Raw genomic sequence first — 22,373 nt, 5'->3', positions numbered from 1 at the left:
ACAACATTTCTAGACCCCTGAACTTCTGCTGGCTTAACCAAGCGCGACCACATATCAATGATTTTTTACCCCAAAATCTTTCCTCCCCTTGCAACCTGTTGCCACGCTACCCCTTCTAAACTCTTCATCATATTCTTTCCATAAGATAAAAACCCATAGGCCGTTTAACTGTCATCAAATAATGTAAATATCTCATTATTCCCTTAATTTGCTCTGGATGAGCATCTAAAAAATACTTGGCATAAATCGCAAACCCTTTAACCCATTCAGCAAAATAAATCTTTTTCTTACCCTTAGCTCCTTCCCCTCTTGATTTAATTGCAACAGCCTCCCTAGTTATGATAATTATTTTATTTTTTTGCTTTCAAATGTGATGAAAGTAGGACTATTTTTGTACCATTTGTCTCATTATCTGCCCCTTTACCCCCATCACTACCCTCAGAGTCTGAATCCTTGTGAGCCCCACTAGAATCCTGCATAGCATGTTTTTTGTTGCACTATTTTAAGGATTTTCTTGTTTGGGCCTTTAATTCCCTAAGAATCAGATTCAGAAACACTACTAGAACTGTCACATGATAAATCACTAATAAAATGTTTCTTACCTCTCTTCTGAACCCCTGTTTCCTTGTTCCACTGTCCCTCTCCCATTCCTTCCCTGCTGGTGCCAGGCTGTTCCTGCTCCTTCCCTGACACTTGATCCCGCATCTTCTCTGCTGATCCCTCTGTATTCTATTGACCACAATTCTCGAATCAGTCTAACTCTGTTATTCGTGGCATTTGAATTCTAGCAGAATCAGGATATTACTGGGTAATACATCAACACTCATTGTACCTTGAATACTTATTGACCCCAGGTGATTTCACTGCATGTATATAAGGAGACCCTCTAGTGTACTGCTGACGTATAGTATTTATTGCTCTATTATCATAATGCTGGCCAGACTTGTTATGCATTATAAGCCCATCCTCCTCAACATCATAATATCTATGATTATTATTAGTTTGATCCCTATATATAAAAAGACCTTCATCACAGGGAGGGGCCGCATAAGATATTATTATATGGCCCCTCCCCACTACCCTTTCTTCCCTTGTTGTTTATCTTAATGCTCCATTGGAGCTATTATCCCTATCCAAATAAATCCTCCTCGCTAAATGCCCAAACACCCCCAGCCCAGATCTAGCTGCATACCCCCTGGGGCACCACTCACACTCCCACCCGCGCAGCCATCTTAGAGGAATGGAGATCGATGGTAACAAAATACCGTCCACAAGATGGCAGCTCCCACACTTGTCTACATTGCGCTGACCATGCCCCCCAGCACACCTATGACATCATTAAAGTGCATTCCCAACGTCGACGTGCATGAGGGGGCAGCCCCACAAGCTACAGACAATAATGGGGGTGAATTTAGCCACATACCTCCCCCCTATTACAACCAGGGAAATGCTCTAAATCACACCCGGGACCATGCTTGTGCCTAATCAGCTATGCTACAAACCGATGCCACAGGGCCTCCCTGAATTAAGGGTATTCTCAAGAGATAAACATCCTAAAATGCTATTTGCTCCAAACTGCGTATAGGAGGGGGGAGCTGGCGTTTGTACAGCATTAGAACTATACTACTGAGGCCAGCAATCTGCAATAAGGTGAGGGAGGCACAGGGGGAAGGGACTCAGTGGGAACTGGAATATAATCCATTACCTCATTATTAGCATGTGCTACATTTCCTACCAGCTCAGGAAGAATCACAGTCTCCTACTCCTTCTGTGGGTCTCCCTTTTCTTGCCCTCTTTTCCTCCCATGCTGCACTGCCACTCCACATTGTCTCTCCACCCAAGTACTTCCTAGGTATTTTTCTGTTCCTAGTGGTCATCTTGATAGTAGAGTTCACTAATTCAGCTGAAAAATCTGCAAACGAAAAAGGAACAATAAAATTAGTTTTCTGCTCAGTTACTGTGTACAGCCTGTTATATAACCCTCTCCCCCTCATCCTTGTGACATCACACTTCTTATCACACTTGCACCAATCCAGGAGCTAGTCTCTTCACCTAACCTAACCCAAGCCCACTCTAACTTACCTCTCTGAAAAATACAACTAATCTAACCAAACCCCCTCCTTATGTCCCATGGCCAGCAAAGTAAATAAAGGCCCTTCAACCTGTGATATAATTGTTAAACCCACCAAGATTGCCAATTTGTTTGTCCTTAAAGGGACATTGTACACTAGATTTTTCTTTGCATACATTTTTTTGTAGATTATCCATTTATAAAGCCTATACATCTTTTTTTATTTATTTTTTTAAATTATAGTTGTGCTTATTTATAAATAACAATGCGCTGATATTCAGACTCCTAACCAAGCCCCAAAGTTTTAGGAGAATACTGAGGTATACCTATTCCAGATTGCACCTGTTTGTGTAAAGAGTATTTTCATGTGCAGAGGAAAGGAGAGTGTCTGCTTTTTTTTGCTATAGAACCACTTGCAGTGGGTGTTCCATCTAACCTTTTCAACAGCGCTAAACTGGGAGCTTCTAAGAAAGTTTTAAATGGTTTTATACTGGATTTTCAGATCAGCATCTGCGCATATTATTCTTTATAGTAGTATCTATCACATGTAGTTAAAGGGACAGTATACACCAATTTTCATTTAAAGGGACATTATACACTAGATTTTTCCTTTCATAAATGTTTGTGAATGATTAATTTATATAGCCCATCTGGGTGTGTTTTTGTGAAAATGTTTAGTTTTGCTTATTTTTAAATAACATTGTGCTGATTTTGAGATTCCTAACCAAGCCCCAACGTTTTAAATGTATACTGATGTTTACAGACTTCAGTCTGCTTCTGTTTGTATAATGGGTCTTTTCATATGCAGGATATGGGGGTTCTGCTATCAGCCCCTTTCAGTGGGTGTCCCGAGCTTATCTTAGTGTTAAATTGGGAGCTTCTAAGTAAGTTTTTAAAAGGTTTGATACTGGATTTTTAGACCAGTATCTGTGCATATTTTTCTTTATAGTAGTGTCTATTGCCTGCAGTTAAATGAAAATTGGTGTATACTGTCCCTTTAATTGCATGTAATAGACATTACTATAAATAATAATATGCACAGATACTGATATAAAAATCCAGTATAAAACCTTTGAAAACGTATGTAGAAGCTCCTAGTTTAGATCTGTTGAAAAGGTTAGCTATAAAACCCACTGAAAGTGGGTGAGTGGCAAAAAAAAACAAAAACAGACCGTCCCCCCTCCCCCTTCCTCTGCATATGAAAAGACTCTTTACACAAACAGGAGCAAGCTGGAGTAGGAATACATCAGTATACTTTAAAACTTTAGAACTTGGTTAGGAGTCTGAAAATCAGCACAATGTTATTTCAAAATAAGCAAAACAATACATTTACAAAAAAAATGTATAGGCTATATAAATGGATCATCTAAAAAAAACATTCATGCAAAGAAAAATCTTGTGTATAATTTCCCTTTAAATAAAAAATGGTGTATACTGTCCCTTTAAGTTGTTCCCTTCCTATACAGTCAGTACACTTTACAAAGTATTGTGATATCTGGAGATAACCCTTATTTATTGTTTAGACATTATATTCAGCCTTGGCAGTGGCGTCACTAGGGGGGGGCGGGGGGGGCGGGCCGCACCCGGGTGACACCCTCCAGGGGGTGACACCAAAAAAAAAAAAAAAAAAAAATTTTTTTTTTTTTTTTTTTTTTTAAATTTTATTGAAATTCAAAAAAATACAATGTTGAGATGCATAGATTATTTTATTAGAGGCTGGCATTTGTGAACATTAGTGGGACTGGGGAAGTTGTAGACACACAATTTTTTTGCCCCTTGAGCCAGTGCTGCAATTTCAACAAATAGTTTTCCCGGCTGCTTTTGCTTGTTTGTACTTTGCTCCTCCCCTGCCCAATTTCACTATGAATGTTGTGGGTGTGCCGTGGGGCTTGCAAAGTTGCCCTGCTAGCCTAAACCTGCCTGCCTATCTGTGCTCACTGCTCAGTGACATGCGGCCCAGGGCTGTGCACTGACAGACTTGGAACAGAGTCAGAGAGCAGAATTTTCATAGTTTGCGTGCCTAAACCTTTTCTTCAGTGATTTATTTTAGAGTGCTCTGTTTATCTTTCATTTGATGTTCTGCTGAGCCAGGGAGCAGCTCTAGGCATGAGCTTCCTAATTAATGCAGTGCAGTTTACATATTTTGTATGTGTGTGTCTGAGTTTTTGTGTGTCTCAGTGTTTTTGTGTGTGTGTTTTTGTGTGTGTGTCTGAGTGTGTTTCCGAGTGTTTGTGTGTGCATCTGAGTATGTTTTTAAGTGTGTCTGAGTGTTTGTATGTGTGTTTGCCTGTGTTTTTGTGTGTGTCTGCTTTCTGGGGGGGGGGTGACACCATGACTTACCGCACCGGGTGACACCAACCCTAGTGACGCCACTGAGCCTTGGGGACTTCAAGAAAAAGATTAAACTCTCAAAGCTTGTCTTTGAATATGGAATATTAGTCTAATAGAATGATATACACACGTCTGCAATAGACGGTTTTGCATCTGCCACTAAACTAATCAACTTTGGCTATTCCACCTTAAGTGAACAAAGGGCAGAGGGCTGAAACAAAGTCAGGGGCGTGGTCTGCAGCTGAGTGCTGCCTCAACACAGAGCAATACAGGATCTTCTGGAAATAGAGAATCTGCAACTGAATAACAAACCGCAGCTGAGGAGGAAACAAAAAGCACATTGACTCTCTGCAGGTCTTTACTAAACTGGAAGTCTTCCCCATTCCTTTCTTCATGTCAACGTCACGCACTCGCTGCTCTGTAGCCAACCAGGTGGTGTGTCTGGCCGGCTGCTTTCAGCTATAGGTCAGTTCAGGTTGGTGTGGGGAGTTCCGAGCAGTGTGGGACATGAGCACAATCATGGGTGCCTTGCAACATTGTATCATTGCATCTGTGTGACACAGATTCTTCTGGCTGTCCCAACAAGATCCTATATTGTGTTGTGTCTGTGATCCCCTGCCAGGTGTGTGATTACCTACCTGACACCTACCTCATCACAGTTGGAGACACACAGAAGCTGCTGTGGCAAATACCAGTGACCTGCTTAGTGCTTCAAGTTACAGGCTCGAAGATGGGTTCTTATCAAACATTGCAAACTGCTTCCAGGATATATTGGGGGCTGTTAATGAAACAGCAATAAGTTTTATTCTGGGCACATATTTTTTTTTCTTTCATTTGACTTTTTTTTTTTATTACCAGATATGTTTAGGTACATTACTTTGGTCTATCAGTATAAAGTGCACGTACTGAAGGGACCAGTGATTTTATAGTCGGATGGTGTCAATTGCCAACTGTTTCCCATGAGAAATTGAAGCTGTGTTGAATCACATTGTTCTTGCATATGTACAGCCACTCCTGTATGTTTTATCTGTATACTTTAACCACAAGTTAAGTTCTAATGGAGGGAGCCGCTGCTGGGCCAGTGAAAGCTAAGTCTGGCTCCAAGAGTGCTGGGAGGGGTAGCTGTGATGGGGGAGTTGCTAGCCCCAGCTCAGGGTGCCTGGGGCTGTCTGTATGTGGAAATGTGTCCCCTCCTTGTCCCGAGCTGCAGCCTCAGTACAAGCTGGATGACTTTGACACTGTGGCCACTGTTGGTAAGTTATTTATTTTTATTTTTTTTAGAATTATAATTGTATGTTTTTTAATTTACCCAATAGTTTCCCAAAAATATATTGAATTATCTAACGGTTGGATTACATAGCTGTATTACAGTGGTTACAAATGAATGCTCAGAGAAGAGAATGTCATAATTTCTATATCATAAAAAGAGGAACAAGTTCAGTGTAAACAACAGCATGAATTGTATCACCAGAAATAGGTCCATGAGGATTGCCCAATTGTGTACAGAATGTCCCTGGTCACAACACACTTCTACAATCTGAACTCAGCCATACACATAACAAATGTAGTTTTACAGTGTGGGTCAGTTCCTTTTTTTGTATGACATAATATTACTTGAATGAATTGCTCATTAAACTGAAATAATAGTTTTTAAAGTCTGATATTTATCTGTAGTAGTTCACATCTGTAGTCCTTCAGATTGACTGGGCTTGTCAGTATAACCCACTGCTAAGTAATCTATTCAGACTCTTATTTCAAATACATTTTTTACAGGCTCACTTACCTGTGCCCAGGTGTTCCAAAAGTAATGCACAAATAGTTCCTGAGCTTCTGAAACTCCATGTGTGCTTTAATTTATGTAGACTATACCATTTATAACTTTGTTTACATTTTTTCTCTTCAAAAAGTATGTGTCTCGATCAATGATTTTGACTTGAAATGTGTGAATTAATCTGGGCTATCCTAAAATCTTGAGATATATATATATAATGCTACCAACATAGTTCAAATTATCTAGTGCAAGAGAGAATAAGGTTTCCATGTCATTCTAAAGGAATCCATGAGCAAAATATTTGTTATTTGCATTGTTGTTTTACAATCAGAAATGTAAACAGCTGCAGTATTAACATGCTCTCTAGTATAGTAATGTAATGATTTGAATGAATATATACATCAATGCACTGTTACTGTGGTCATTTATTATATAATAAGCTCAGTGACTTTGCCTGATGCTCCTATTTGGTGTATGATTAAGCAGCGTTGATGTTGGATTAAGAAGTAATGTGTCACATTTAATACCATAGCTAACACCTATACTATCTGTGACACTATGGTGAGTGTGCTAGTTGGGCAGGTGCATATTCAAGGTCACATGACAAAAGTCTCAGGTCACTATTTTCAAAACAAATGCAGCTTATGCTGCAGAGTGAAGGCTTCTGTGAGAATTATGGGAAAGTATGTCATTCTGTAAAGAGACTCATTTTTACTTTAAAGGGACATTAAAGTGAAAAATACACACACACACACACACACACACACACACACACACACACACACATATATATATATATATAAAAAATTTAAACTGCACAAATGCTTCTAAAACAGTTTACATCATGTAACTATTTTAGCTTTTTTGCCTATATTTTCACTTAAAGGGACACTGAACCCAAATTTTTCCTTTCGTGATTCAGATAGAGCATGCAATTTTAAGCATCTTTCAAATTTACTCCTATTATCAATTTACTTTGTTCTCTTGCTATCTTTATTTGAAAAAGAAGGCATCTAAGCATCTTTTTTTTTGTTCATAACTCTGGCCAGCACTTTTTTTTATTGGTGGATGAATTTATTCACCAATCAGCAAGAACAACCCAGGTTGTTCACCAAAAATGGGTCGCCATCTAAACTTACATTCTTGCATTTCAAATAAAGATACCAAGAGAATGAAGATAATTTTGATAATAGGAGTAAATTAGAAAGTTGGCTAAAATTTCATGCTCTATCTGAATCACAAAATAAAAAAATTGGGTTCAGTGTCCCTTTAATTAATCAACAATGGGAAAATGTGTCTAACAAAAATGTATATTACCATAAATGATAGGCATATATTATTTTTGCTTCACATATGTTTGGTGAGTGATTGTGTGATGCCACCAGTACTCACTTTTCATGGATGGGTGGCTACGGTATTTTCAAAATGTTTGACATTCCTGATTTAGACAGAATATACCATTTTAAAAAAACTTTCCAATGTACTTATATTATTTAATTTGCTTACTTCTCTTGTTATCCTTTGCTGAAAGGTTTTTCTAGGTAAGCTCAGGAGCAGCGAAGAACTTAGGTTCTAGCTGCTAATTGGTGGCTGCATATATATACCGATTGTCATTGACTCACCCATGTGTTCACCAGTAGTGCATTACTGCGCCTTCAACAAATGATACCAATAGAATGAAGCAAATTTGATAATCGAAGAAAATCATGAAAGTAACATTTTGAGTTTCATGTCCCTTTAACACTAGCAGCCCTGCAATCCTATGTTTTTAACACCTGCTGCAGAGTTACATTTTTTTGAAGTTCTTCATTCCTTCTCTTTTTTTTTTGTTGGCATAAATATTGAGACCTACATTTTCACGTTTATATTCCTTAGAGTAGCAATTCCTGAGCTTGCTATGTGGTGCAATCTACCCTAATTCTTTACTGTAGCAATCGCATACCTCAGCTGCCAGCTGTCCTGTGCTTACAAGGCAGTAACTCTTTTACATGTCTAGGACTCTAAGAAGAACAAAAAGAGAGATCAAGGGGACAGAAGGGTAGTAAAAAAAAAAAAAAGTGAAGTTAGGAGCAGGTGGTATTTGATAATATAAGTGCATTTTTTTTTCTTTTTTAACTCTAATTCATGAGTTTAATTTTAACTTGTGCCCCTTTAATAACGTTTTGTACTCTGACGTTTTATTATCTAGAACCACCACTGATATTTTGCATAGTGTAGCGTCTCTGTGACACAGTAAGGTGCATTGGCCAGCGATTTTTTTTTTTTTTTTTTTTTTTTTTTTTTTTTTTTTTTTTTTAATTGCTGCTTTTTTGACCTCTTATATTCTGAAGCCTCCTCTTCCTCTGGATGCTATGTACACAGCACTTTTCAAAATCATGTTGAAGAACATGCAAGAAATACGTGAAAAAAGGGCACCTGTTGTCTAAAAGTATATGAAATATTGCTCATTTTTATTATTTTTTTTTTTTTTAAATTAAGCCATAAAAAGAAACAGGATGTGTTTTTAAAAAACATCAAACAAAATTCTTAGTGTAGCCACTGCCTTTAGTAAGATAAGGGAGCTGCCATTATCTACTGTCACTTGATTTGGGCTGCAAAAGCCCTCTACAGAGCATGAACAAGAAACTGACTTGTAGGTGTCTCCTAGCAACCACTTCAATGGTTAAGCTACTCTTTTGCCTTTATGTAGAGATCACAGCCCCCTTGTGGGGCAGCAACATGAAGTAATGGACCCTGCACAAATGAAGTGAAGTAGAAATAAAAGATAAAATCCTTTGAAAATGCTGAATAATACAATTATATCTATTAAGTATAACTCACTACATTATTAAAACCGGCTGTATTATCACTTTTAAATTAAAATGTTAAGGCAGAAATGACATGCCAAGGGCAATTAGGTCAGTGCTTAGGGCAGTAGGATTTTATGGGGGCAGCACATTTAAAAAAAAAAAACAAACAAAAAAAAACGCCTAGTTTCATGCTGCCTTCTTTGCTGCTCTCATGCACTCCAAGGAGATGTAAATTATTTATAACTGGTCGAAACTTGGCTCTCAGGAGAGAGTAATCACTAATTATTATTTGCATAGTATTGAGAGAAACCAATATAAGGGAAATAAATGCTAAAATTAGTTGAAGTGGAGAGGTTGGGGGAAGCAGATGTATCAGTGCCTAGGGCAGCTCAAAAGTTAAATACACCCCCTGCAAACTGCACATGTATGCAACACCTACTTAGCTGTCTATATTGTTGCAGTAAACAATACAGAGCTATAATTTTCACATCTCAGGCAGCTGAATTGCCTGTAATTGATATTCAGAAATTTGGACACACAAATTCTCACGTAATAATACAACAAATATTCTCTGTCTGTTTGCTGGGGAGCTTCATTGTAAGGCAAATAGGACAAATACAGGAAATAGTACCTGTTTGCTTAATGACATATTTTTAAGAAGAGCACCCCCACAACAACAAATTACAGGTAACTGGTGCATGAAAGGTTACATTTTCATAGACTTTATATAGTACATGCTGTACATACTAACTTTTTTATGAAATATACTGTATTATGTTTTGGATTTAATTTAACAAATCTTTTCTACACAAATGTTTACTTTTTTGTATAAAGTTACATTTAATTTGGTGTTTTTTTTTTCTATACAAAATTACTAAACTTTCATGCAAAGCTACAACTTTGTGTTTGTGGTGATACAAACGTGCACAGATGCAAACTTTTATATTTAGTTTTTTTGAGATGCTAATCTGTAGTACTAGTGTGTTTGTTCTTTTTTATATAATAATACATCATATTCCCAGCTACAGTTGTCCTTTATCAGCTTGTAAGGATTAGGAGGAAGTACAAAACCAAAACCACATTTGTAGTTTTAATTTAAATTTAAAAACTTATTGTTTAACTTTTTTATTTTTTCTCAGTCAAAAATAAAAAGTGTGTATATTTTATATATATATATATATATATATATATATATATATATATATATATATATATATATATATATATAGTGCATTTTTGTGGGGGGTACACATTACCTCTGCCATCTCATAACAGGTAGTATTTGTAATCATAATGTGAATCAGTGGTGTCAAACTGGCAGCCCGCGAGCCTCATGCAACCCACGACCTGATTTTTTGCGGGCCTCCATTCAGCTCTCCATTACTATGGCTGTATCCCTTTTTGTTTTGTCATTGCGATTCACTTGTTATATAGTGAGCAGCTGCACTATGGTAGCGAGATCATTAAAACCCCTGAAACTTTAACAAGCCCCATTGTTATTAAAAATAAATAAATAAGAAGGCAAACACAAACGCAGATTAGTGCATAACGATTTATTTAACACATACAGCACTTCTTTATGTGTTCATTACTATTTTAGCACTGATTTCACGCATCATTTTTGCCCATTCCTTTACATCATTTTCCCATAACTAAAATCACATACTTTATATTTGATAAATATATATTTTATATATATATTTATTTTATCTGCGAGAGCAACCAGATGAAGCGTGTGTGTCACCTTAAAAGCATTAGAGCGCATTTCTTCAAGCCAGAGTAAGTTACTTAGGGGTTACAGAACACAATCTTTTGAAATGTATACAGTTATAGCAAATACTGTGTTTAGCAATGGCAAGATATGTAGATGGTGTGCGGCCCACGTGAGTTGCACTTGTTTGGAAAATAGCCCACTATTCCAAATGAGCTTGACACCCCTGATGTAAATACTCTAGTTTTCACAAGAGGGGACTGCAAAATATATCAAGCATTGTAAATAATTTTGTCCCTTTGATTTGATATAACCCTGCACATGGACACATGCCTGAATTTTTGGGTGTAAATAGAAATATTATGCACAGACAACTTTCTCTTTTTTTTTTTTTTTACTTTACATAAAACAGGTGCGCAATAAGATTCACAACCTTCTTTAACTGCTGTTCAAGTTAAACCACATGAATCCCACTAAATAGGAGAATTGTATATTGACTATAGTGTCAAATAGAACTATTTTTTGAAAGTTGCATCATGCGGATGAACAACAAGTACAATAAAGGAGAATATTTTAAACACTAGATATGTGCATTTGTTTTGTTTTTTTCTTTAACAAATGTAGAACTAGTCGTCCAAAAGCCGCAATCGGCTCTTTTCAGAGCCGCAATTATTCTTATGAAAGTGCAACACACTGAGATCTGAATTTATACAGATGAGGCTCCAAAAAGAATTGTTGAAAAAGAACGGAAAAAAACAAATGCACATATTTATTAAAGTGAATGTAAACTTTATTGAATTAAAGGACAGAATCAAATAATCTTAAAAACAGGGGCACTTTCATTCATTAAAGTTTACAAAGATGCTTATTCTTTAAAATACTTACCTTTGCATTATGGTAAACATACCGCCTATCCTCCGCCTGCAGCTCCTGCTTTCTTTAGCAGATCGATGACAAATCAGGCTTCCTCCAGTCATTGTGTGTCCATCTCGTGGGGCAACCGAACGATTGGAGGAAGCCGTATTCGTCATCCATATGCTAATGAAAGCATATGCAGCGGAGTATTTTTTTTTTTTATTTTTTTTTTTTTTTTTATTTTTTATAAAGCATCTTTTTGTAAACTTTAATGAATTAAAGTGCCCCTGTTTTTACGATTATTTGATTCTGCCTTTAATTCATTAAAGTTCACATTCACTTTAAACACTATTGAAAGACCTATTTATCAAACATTTATACAATCAAATATATTTCTACCCTAGAAAAGGGGGCATATGTCTCTTAATGTTTTCTAGAGCTATATATATATATATATATATATATATATATATATATACACAGCTGCATCTTTAAGAAATCTCATTTGTATGGTATTTAGTGTATAGAATTAACACAAATAAATACACACTCACTTGCTATGCCATTTCATTTTGTAGCATGGAATATGTGAGGTCCTTTCTATAATTCTCTGCAAATTAGTTTTTATAGTTGTTGGAACATAAAATATCCCCTCACTTGACTTCCTTAATCCGTCTACATGGAAATTGTTATGACTGATTGGTGGAATAAGTTGATCACTGTGATGAGTTTATATTTCTTTTGCTTAACCCTTTCATGACATAGCCAATTGTCCAAGTTCTGAATGTAAACAAAACCTAGAATGTCAGCTATATGTCTGTTCAACCATAATTTACCCCTTTCACATTAAGTGCACCCAGACTAATTATATATTGTTTTTTAGAGGACAGATAGGGCTTTCTTTAAGCATCAAATATTTATTTCTAAACTATACTTTTATTTGAAAAAAATCTAATTAAAAGGATGGTAAGGTCAAAAAATGTATTTTTCGAATTGTACAAGGTTTGATCAAATACCTTGCACTGCATAGTTTTATCCTTTCTCTTGCTACTACAGCTAGAAAGTTGGAGGATTTCCAAACCCTTTGTGAGGCTCATTTGCATAAGCCAATCACTGTGGGCAACCTGCGTTCTCCCTTTAGTTCCGGGTATAGCTCAACTGTATACTGGAGTTAACACATGCGCATTCAGTTCAGGCGATCCCTGTCACTGCAGTTGTGGTCCCTATACGCATGTGTCTAGTTTTGCTTTAGACCTGTCAAAAGTCTTTTGTTATTGCTGTGCCCATGCGTGAGAGATCCGGAAAAATTGTGCATGTGTCGTGGGAGTAAAAATATTGTAATTTATTACAAACAGGTGAGCGGTTTAGAGAATGTGTAGGGCAGCCGTTTCTGGTGGGGCTGGGAATCTTGACATCACATCGATATAATAAAAAATGTTTTAAACAGTGTTAGAGGCTTCAGTTTTAAGAAATAGTAAGTTCAGATATATTACATGATAATTTATGAACCTTGTCTATGTTAATATATTTAAATATTATGCTGACTTTTCTAATCCTTTAAGTGTGAGAAATTGCAAATAGAAAAACACAGAGGCGCCACCATGGCCCAGTACCACCAAAACAAAGAAATAAATATATAGAAGGCACTATATATACTCACAAACGTCAAGCACCCAGGTGGTGCTAGTGGGGCAGGCTGAAACTTCACAGTAGTTCAGCTCACTGATATACCTCCAAATAGATCCAGTCGGTGTTCCTTGAGAGCCTAAGATCCTATGCCTAGAAAAGAGAGAGGCAAACCAACATGGCCTAGTATTGTTTGAGCCCAGGGAGAATATAGCCCTAATGGGTATACTCACAGGAAACAAAGCACCTCCAGGTGCAATATCAGCAAGCTGGAACCATAAGTCGCCCAGTAGACAAACCACGGCAAGTGATCCTCCGCTTCCAGTAGTATAACGGTGGATAAGAGAGGGGTGTATGGAACCCGTAGGCGGTTGGATGTCAGTTGTACCGATTATCCGATAATGGCGCCGTTTCATGTGTTGAGTGTGAGAAATTATGAAATCTTATGTTTGCCAAACGATTTTATTGTGAATATCACCATTATATATATATATATATATATATATATATATATATATATATATATATATATATATATCAAAACACCCATACTTGTGTTCTGTGATGTCCCACGAGTATAACGATACCCCCCATGTACAGGTTTTTTGAGATTTCTGCAATTTATAGGGCTTACTCATTTACATAGAAATTTGGCACATTCATTTTCTGGGCCTATGTCCTCTGAGACATTATAGCAGCCCAGGAATGAAAATTACCCCATCATGGCATACCATTTACAAAAGTAGACACCCCAGGGTATTTCAAAAGGGCCATGTCCCGTCTTTTTGTGAAGCCCCTCAGTCACAACACCTGGCCAAATGTAGTAGTCATTTTTTTTTTTTAATCAGTTTTTTACACAAGCACTGCACTTTGGCTGTTTCTGTCATCATCCTTATATGTTTTGCTGCTATAAAACAAACATATTTGTATTTGGCAATGTCCTACGAGTACAGCAGTAACCCCCATTTACAGGTTTTCTGGGGTTTACAGAAGTTACAGGGCAAAATATGGGGTCTGCTCATTTACATGGGTATTTGGCACATTCATTTTCTGAACCTATGTCATCTTTGGGACATTATAGCAGCCCAAGAATGAAAATTACACCATCATTGCATACTATTTGCAAAGGTAGACAGCCCAGGGTACAAAAGCACCCCCCATGTACAGGTTTTATGGGGTTTACAGAAGTTACAGGGCCAAATATGGGGTCTGCCCATTTCAGTCTTCATGTGTGGAAATTTGGCACCTTGATTTTCTGGGCCTATGTCCTCTGAGACATTATAGCAGCCCAGGAATGAAAATTACCCCATCATGGCATACCATTTGCAAAAGTAGACACCCTATGGTATTCTAAAAGGGCAATGTCACATCTTTTTATGAAGCCCCTTAGGCACAACACCTAGCCAAATGTAGTGGTTATATTTTTTTGTATGCATTTTTTACACAAACACTGCACTTTGGCTGTTTCTGTCATCAACCTTATATGTTTTGCTGCTATAAAATATGCATATTTGTATTTGACAATTTTCTATGAGTACAACAGTACCCCCCCACCCCCATGTACAGGTTTTATTGGGGTTTATGGAAGTTACAGGCCAAATATGGGGTCTGTTCATTTACATGGAAATTTGGCACATTAATTTTCTGGGCCTATGTCCTCTTTGAGACATCATAGCAGCCCAGAAATGAAAATTACCCCATCATGGCATACCATTTGCAAGAGTAGACAATCCAGGGTATTAAAAAAGGACTATGTTTAGTCTTTTTTTGTAGCCACTTAGTCCCAACATCTGGCCAAATGTAGTGTTCATATTTTATTTTTAGTTTATCACAAAAACACTGCCTTTTTGCTGTATCATCCTTTATATGTATTACTGCTATAATACACCCATATTTGTATTAAGCAATATCCCATGAGTACAACAATACCCCCTATGCACAGGTTTTATGGGGTTCCAGGAAGTTACAGGGCCCAATATAGGGTCTGCCAATTTGCATGGAAATTTGGCACATTGGTTTTCTGGACCTATGTTGTCTTTGAGACAGTATGACAGCCCAGGAATGAAAATTAGCCTGTCATGGCATACCATTTGCAAAAGTAGACAACCCAGGGTATTCAAAAATTACTATGTTTAGTCTTTTTTTGTAGCCACTTAGTCACAACACCTGGTTAGATTTAGTGGTCATATATTTTTATTTGCTTTTTTCACACACATACTGCCTTTTTGCTATTTGGATCACCATCCTTAAATGTTTTACTGCTATAATACACCCATATTTGTGTTCAGTGATTTCCCATAAGTACAACAATACCCCTCATGCACAGGTTTTATGGGGTTTCAATAAGTTACAGGGCCCAATATGGGGTTTGCCCATTTACATTGAAATTTGGCACATTGATTTTTCTGGACCTATGTTGCCTTTGAGACAGTATGGCAGCCCAGGAATGAAAATTAAAAGTTTAAATCTGTGTGATATATTCAAAAGCAATTAGTGATACATAGGCCAGATAGAGAGGGGCAGTCAGGGCAACTAGAATCCTTCATCATTCCTTTTTTATAGCAGACTCTGCATTTTTTCTGGGGTGTTCTTTTGCAGGCAGTGGGGCAGATCCTAGTCGGAAAATGCCTGCTGCAGAGTCGCTGGACATTTTCAGAATGAACTGTGGGAGGATTAGGAGTCTGGTTAAACAAAATTTAAGATGTTACACTTAACAAAAAATGCAAAAAAAGTATAAGGTTTCCCTGTGCCAGCTTTTTTGTAGAACACATATGCATTCTACACTGCGATCTGCATAATATAAAAAGCTACTTTTTTGTACCAAGTTCTTGTTTTTCTTTGATTTAGATATGGCTGCAGGCACCGGTCAGATAAATCTACCCCCCCCCCCACATGTTTTTGTTGTACTCCACAATGCACTTTGGTTTTAGGATCTGTGCAGATCTTCCCTTCACAGACACTGGCACTGTAGCTTCATCATGCATTGTGGAGACCATGTACACTTTTTTTTTTTTTTTATCAGTGTACCGAAGGGCCAGTAGCTCATTGTGGCGTAAAGCTGATGTTGTGCCCCTGGAGGGCCAAGTTTGAGGATATCTGCGTTTTATTCTTTAGAAACTCAACAGAAATGTTGCAAATATTGTGAATACAAAGAGCTAGATTATAAGTGGAGCATTATTTAATGTTCCCATGCAAGCTTTTTTCGCGTGTCGGGTTGTGCTCGTATAACAGATTGAAAGTAAATCGTTTTTGCTCTCGTGCTAATCTGACGTGTGTAAACAGCCGAACTTAGAATATCACTTGCGTGATAATCTATTTCCCCCCCAAAAAAAAGTGAAAAAGAAAACCTAACACCCTATTCGCGAGTAAACCTAATCGCATATTCGCAAGTTGGGTGTTAGCCCCCCCCCCACACACTTTTTTTGCTCCATTGACTTCTATGGGGAGTTTAGATTATCACGCACACAATATTCTAAGTTTGGATATTTGCGCACATTGGGTTAGCGCTCAAGCGATATCTTTTTACTTTCAACTCATAATGCCAATGCAACTCGACGTGTGCACAAAGTTTAATTCTAGCGCAAATAGCGCTTCAACAAACAAACACCACTTGTAATCTGGCCCAAAATGTTTAAATATTCACCGTAAAAAAAAAAAAAAAAAAAATAACGGTGAACTTGTATTTATTTTTGTCCCATTTCCCTTTAATTTAACATAATTTTTGTGTTGTTTTTCACTAAATCGTAGAGGCCGCAGTCAAACCTGCAAGATTTTGAATACTAACATTGTACAAAGTGATGGCTTGATCAGTGCAGGAGCTCATTTACATCTGTCTTTCATTTTTTGTTTCAAAAGGCAAACAAGAATTATGGGTGTGTCCCTAGACTGCAAACAATGCAAATATTGTTAAAAAAAAAAAAAAAAAAAAACCAACACATTACACATTACTTTTGTATGAAGATTTTTTTTCAATACCTTACAACATAAACTGTTGCAGGTCTGGAGAGGAGGGAGCATGTTTTGTGGGGAACGTTATGACAGGGGGTGGAGTTGGACTGTGGGTGGGGTAAGGCAGAGTCAGGCCAAGTTGTGGGCATAGCTGGAACGGTCCCTCGTCTCTCTCTGAAAATGATAGATTTGTCCTGAAGGGGAAGTGATGGTTGGGATCTCAGTTTTTGTAATCCAATACTTTAAAGGGACACTAAAGTCAAAATTAAACTTTAATGATTCAGAAAGAGGATGCAGTTTTAAGAGACTTTCCAATTTACTTCTTTTATCAAATTTTGCACAATCTTTTTATATACACTCTTTCTGAGGCACCAGCTCCTACTGAGCATGGTATATTGGTGTAATTAGAGCTCCTTCAATTTGTGGATATGTAATATTATTTTTTTCTAGCAGCCAGTCACCTGCTATTTTAATCATAGATGCCCAGTTATAAAATTTGACATTAGGCAATCCTAAACCTCCATATTCCTTACTCTGCATCAACTTTGCAATTGCCATTCTCATTTTTTTCCGTTCCCCAAAAAATTGGGTACATTTTTTTATAAAAGATCTTTATATCTTTTTCTTTTATCAAGAGGGGAAGGTTTGGTATAAGAAATAATATCTTAGGGAAAATAATCATCTTAATCAGATATACTTTGGATGAGAGAGTGAGTGGAAAATATTTCCCCCTTTCCAGTTTATCTATAACTGCTTTCCAAAGTTTAATATAGTTGATTTTATACCACTCTGACGGGTTTCTACTAACACATATTCCTAGATACTTAATATTATCTTTTGCCTCTAGAAATGGGTGTGAGTCCAGACTCCGGTTATTTTTATTTAGCCAGAGAATCTCTGACTTAGATATATTTATTTTATACCCCGAAAAAGAGCTGAATACACTTATAAATTAGGATTTTTTTTTTAATTATTAATAAACAACAATAAATCATCTGCATAAAGTGATAAGACAATTCTAGATTTTCCCACCATTATACCTTCTAGTTCCTTCCTCAAGCATATTGCTAGAGGCTCTATGGATAGATTAAACAATAGTGGGGAGAGCGAGCAGCCTTGTCTGGTACCCTTGGCTATAGTTAATTTATCTGAGATTGAACCATTAATTAAAAGGGTAGATGAGGCTTTTTTATATATTAAATCAAAAAACCTAGTAAAGTGGCAATTGATTCCAAACTTAGCCAATGATGTTAAAAGATGGTCCCATATGATTGAATCAAAGGCTTTTTCTGCATCAATTGTTATAAGGGCCGTATCCATACAGGCTTTGCTTTTATTATTTTGTTTCTGAGCTTTAAGCCAAATATTTTCGATCAGTACAAGTAATCTCCTCATATTCCTAGCCACATTTCTCCCTTGCATGAACCCCATCTGGTTGTGATGTATTAATGGGTCTATCTTCTTTTTAAGTCGATTTGCCAATATAGTCATTAATAACTTATAGTCGCTATTTAAGAGAGATATTGGTCTATATGACTCAACTCTTTCTGGATCCTTATCTTTTTTTAAGTATTACATTTATAGTTAATACTGAAAAATAGGGAGATAACATAATATTTTGTATATAGTATTTATTAAAAAGCTCTTTTAGCGTAGGGGCAATCTGCTCTTTAAGTATTTTATAGAACTCTATTGGCAATTGGTCTGGCCCTGGTGCTTTCCCTATACTAGTTGTCTCTAATGATTTTAAAACATCTTCTTGTTCTATAGGGGCATTCAGTATTTCTAGGTTTTCCTTAGTCAATTTCGGCAATTGTAATCCCTTCCATAAATTTTGTTTATTGGTATTATTAATTTTTTGATCTGCGTATATATCCTGGAAGTAATTTATAAAAGATCTCTTTAATATCTGTACTATTTGTGCATCTTTGCCCCTTATTTATGATGGCACTTATACATGTTTTTTTTATTATGTGCATTTTCTAGGAGTGCCATCCATCTTATTCCTCCAGTCTGACTGCTGTAATTTGTGATTAAGGAAGTTATTCCTTTCTAATTTTTTTCCTGATAATTTTTCCATAATTGATTAGTTGGATCATCAATGTATTTTTTATAACTATTCCTTAGTGTATTTGAAAGTTGCACCTCTCTTGCTTTATATTTTTTATTCTGAATAATGGTCCAAGCTTTTATTTCCCCTCTAAAAAACGGCTTTCCTGTTTCCCAAACTATTTGTTTTTTCTCTGTATGACCTATTAAAACTATAAAACTCATTCCATTTGTTTTTCATCCAGCCTTGAAACTTAATATTGTTTAATAGGTATCTAGGCAAAAAGAAACGGCTATTCGAAGGTCTATTATGTGACTTATTAAGTATCGTTAAGGAAATATTAGCATGATCTGAGATAGATAGATAGATAGATAGATATATATATATATATATATATATATATATATATATATATATATATATATATATATATCTATCTAATTTATTTTTGTCTTTATATCCATATGTAACAATTTTCACTGACTAGAAACATGTCCAATCTAGAAAATGTCTTATATAATTTGGACTCACAGGTATACATTCTTTGATCCGGATTATGTAGCCGCCAAATATCTTTTAATTTAAGGATTTTACATATCTTATTTAGTATTTTTAGCTTCCTTATTATATTGTCTACTAAATCTTTTATTCATTGTGTCTAATTTTGGATACATGGTTATAATAAAATCACCTGCTAATATTAGACATGACTCAGAATAGACTGTTAATTTCAACACGTTTTTTCCAAAAAATGTCATCTAGCTGATTAGAGCCATATATATTACATAGAATATATCTTTTTCCCGCCATCTCTAAATGTATAATAATACATATTTCATCCTCATCAAGCTCTTGTGACAGTATTTTATAATTGCACTTTTTATTAAAGAGGCATGCTACTCCTTTTTGCCTTCCATTACATGGTTTAGCAATCACTTCCCCAACCCATTTCATTTTTAATTTATTTACTTCAGCATAGTTTAAATGGGTTTCCTGGATCATAGCGATATCAGGTGACAGTTTTTGGAAAGATCTAATAATCCGTTTCCTTTTAATAGGTGATGATATACCCCCCCCCCCCCACATTCCATGAGATAATATTCAAACCTATTTTATTCATATAGGACATTTAGAAAAAAAAAAGACTTAGCATCACACATGGCAAGGGTGGCAGGCGCGAGGGAAAGGATAGAGAGAGAGAGAGAGAGAAAGGGAGAAAGAGAAAAAAAAAACGCATCTCTTGCTTGGTGCCTTTAAAAACGAATAAACCAACTTTATATATAATTTTCCCATATTAAAACATAGAATAAGACATACCCTTCTAAACAAAGTATTCTTAAATTTAAACATAACTTCTATTGTTAATTCTATACCACATCCTTCTGTGTATCATGTATAAAATATCCAATCTATCAATCATAAAGATCATACCACACTATCAATAAACTGTTAAGCTGCCTGTCTAGTCTCAAATATCCTTACTTCTGTATTATGTACCACCCTTAATTTTGCAGGATAAATGACAGTTGCTTGAATACCCATATTTATTAATTGTGTACATATTGGTGTGAGTTCTCTCCTTTTTTTGGATGTATCTATTGAAAAGTCTTGGAATATTGCCACTGGCTCGTTATTGATCTTAAAGGGAAATGTTTTCTTGTATTGTCTTAGAAAATTTACTTTGTCTTGAAAATGTAGTAATTTTATAATTACAGTCCTTCTTGCATGTTTATCTGAGGTTTGTTCTCTCAACTGACCTATTCTATGAGCTTGTTCTATAATTATAGGGTAATTTATTCCCAATAACTCTGGGAGTTTTACTGCTGCAAAATGTGTGAGATCTTTATATTCTGAGGTTTCGGGCAGCCCTATAATCCTCAAATTATTTCTGCGTGACCTATCTTCCATATCTTCCATTCTAGCTTGTAAAGTCTGGGTAGATTTTTCATGGGATTTAATCAAATGATCTTGGGTAGAAGTTAAGTCCTCAAAGACTGAGACCCTATTCGCTACCTCTGTTATTCTTGCAGCAAATTGTCTATCTTCCGTTGTAAGAATAGAGAATTCTTTGTAGTTGATCAAATTGTGGCGTAATCATTTCTGTAATTTGTCTCACTAAACTCTGGGAGTCAAATAAGGTCAAAGGGGAAACAGCATCCATACTGGTATCATTAGCGATCTCTGTGTTACTTTTACTTTTTTTTCTCTTTTTGTTTGGGGGGCATCCCTGGTGATTTAGTTTTAATATTGTGCATATACTTTTCCATAGAGTGCAGTATAGATAGCAAGTAATAAACAGCACAACTTTTATAACCTACCTTGTGCTATCTTGTTTTATCTATGTGCTAAGGAATAGTGTTATTAGGAGCTAAATAGGTAGAGTACTAAAGCAAGTCTCTTTCTATAGAAGCATGTAAAACTAGTGCTTACAAACTTAACCCTTATATGTGATACGCAATGAGAAAAAGAAAAAATAACAACATTTCCCACCACTAACTTAACAACATTTATGTGAACGTCCCTAATATTTGTGAATTGCCCCCTCCTATCAACCTTCTATACAGTAGAGAACACGTATTAAACCTCAATTAATTCCTTTTTTGATTAAAACAATTCCTACAGATATCTCAATTCCACCTTACTTGGCCTGTGCACTTTATATCAATGGTTTTCACGTGCTTTATAATCAGGCAAAACTCAATATATACTTTTACCCCTTGTTTTTATATCCAGTGTTAATAACCTTTTATTAGACACCTTTTACTTTTCTTATATAGGACCAGGATGTTTAACTCTGCCTAAGGGAGAGCACAGGCAAGGTATCATTAGTGACAGTGAGTCAGTAGTAAACCGATATTATACATCTATACAAAGAATAGATAAGGACATATAGGGCCAATCAACCCCGATCCAATTTATCCCAGATTGCCTGAAAAGGCGGCGTCCAATAACCGGATAGAGTAACAATACTTTTATAGCAGTCTGTATAATGATACACAAGCTTCCACCATATAATAGGGACACTCTTTTCCACAAGCTGCAAACAATGACCACATTTTTCCTGATTCCTTCTTATGCCAAATACTCAGGCAGATTCAGGGCCTCAACCCCTATATAGTCTTGTTTAGTGACCGTCTTAAGATTTAATGGCTTCCGTTCCCTGCATTGAAATGGTAGTGGATCAGCGCCTCAAAACAGTCTAATGCATTATATTAGAAAAA

General features: G+C 36.2%; 1 protein-coding gene across 1 annotated transcript in view; it reads left to right on the top strand.

The window, feature by feature from the left end:
- Positions 1-4,707: 4,707 nt before the first annotated feature.
- Positions 4,708-22,373, top strand: part of PRKX (protein kinase cAMP-dependent X-linked catalytic subunit) — a 352,993-nt gene continuing 335,327 nt past the window's right edge. Inside the window, exon 1 of the mRNA XM_053706444.1 lies at positions 4,708-5,655. Coding sequence (XP_053562419.1) covers positions 5,460-5,655 — 196 coding nt within the window. The 5' untranslated portion in view covers positions 4,708-5,459. The remainder of the gene's footprint in view (positions 5,656-22,373) is intronic.

The sequence above is a fragment of the Bombina bombina genome, chromosome 3 (genome assembly GCF_027579735.1).
Source record: "Bombina bombina isolate aBomBom1 chromosome 3, aBomBom1.pri, whole genome shotgun sequence".
NCBI lineage: Eukaryota > Metazoa > Chordata > Amphibia > Anura > Bombinatoridae > Bombina > Bombina bombina.
The sequence above is the reverse complement of the archived record's forward strand: the minus strand, read 5'-3'. Positions and strand labels throughout refer to the sequence as shown.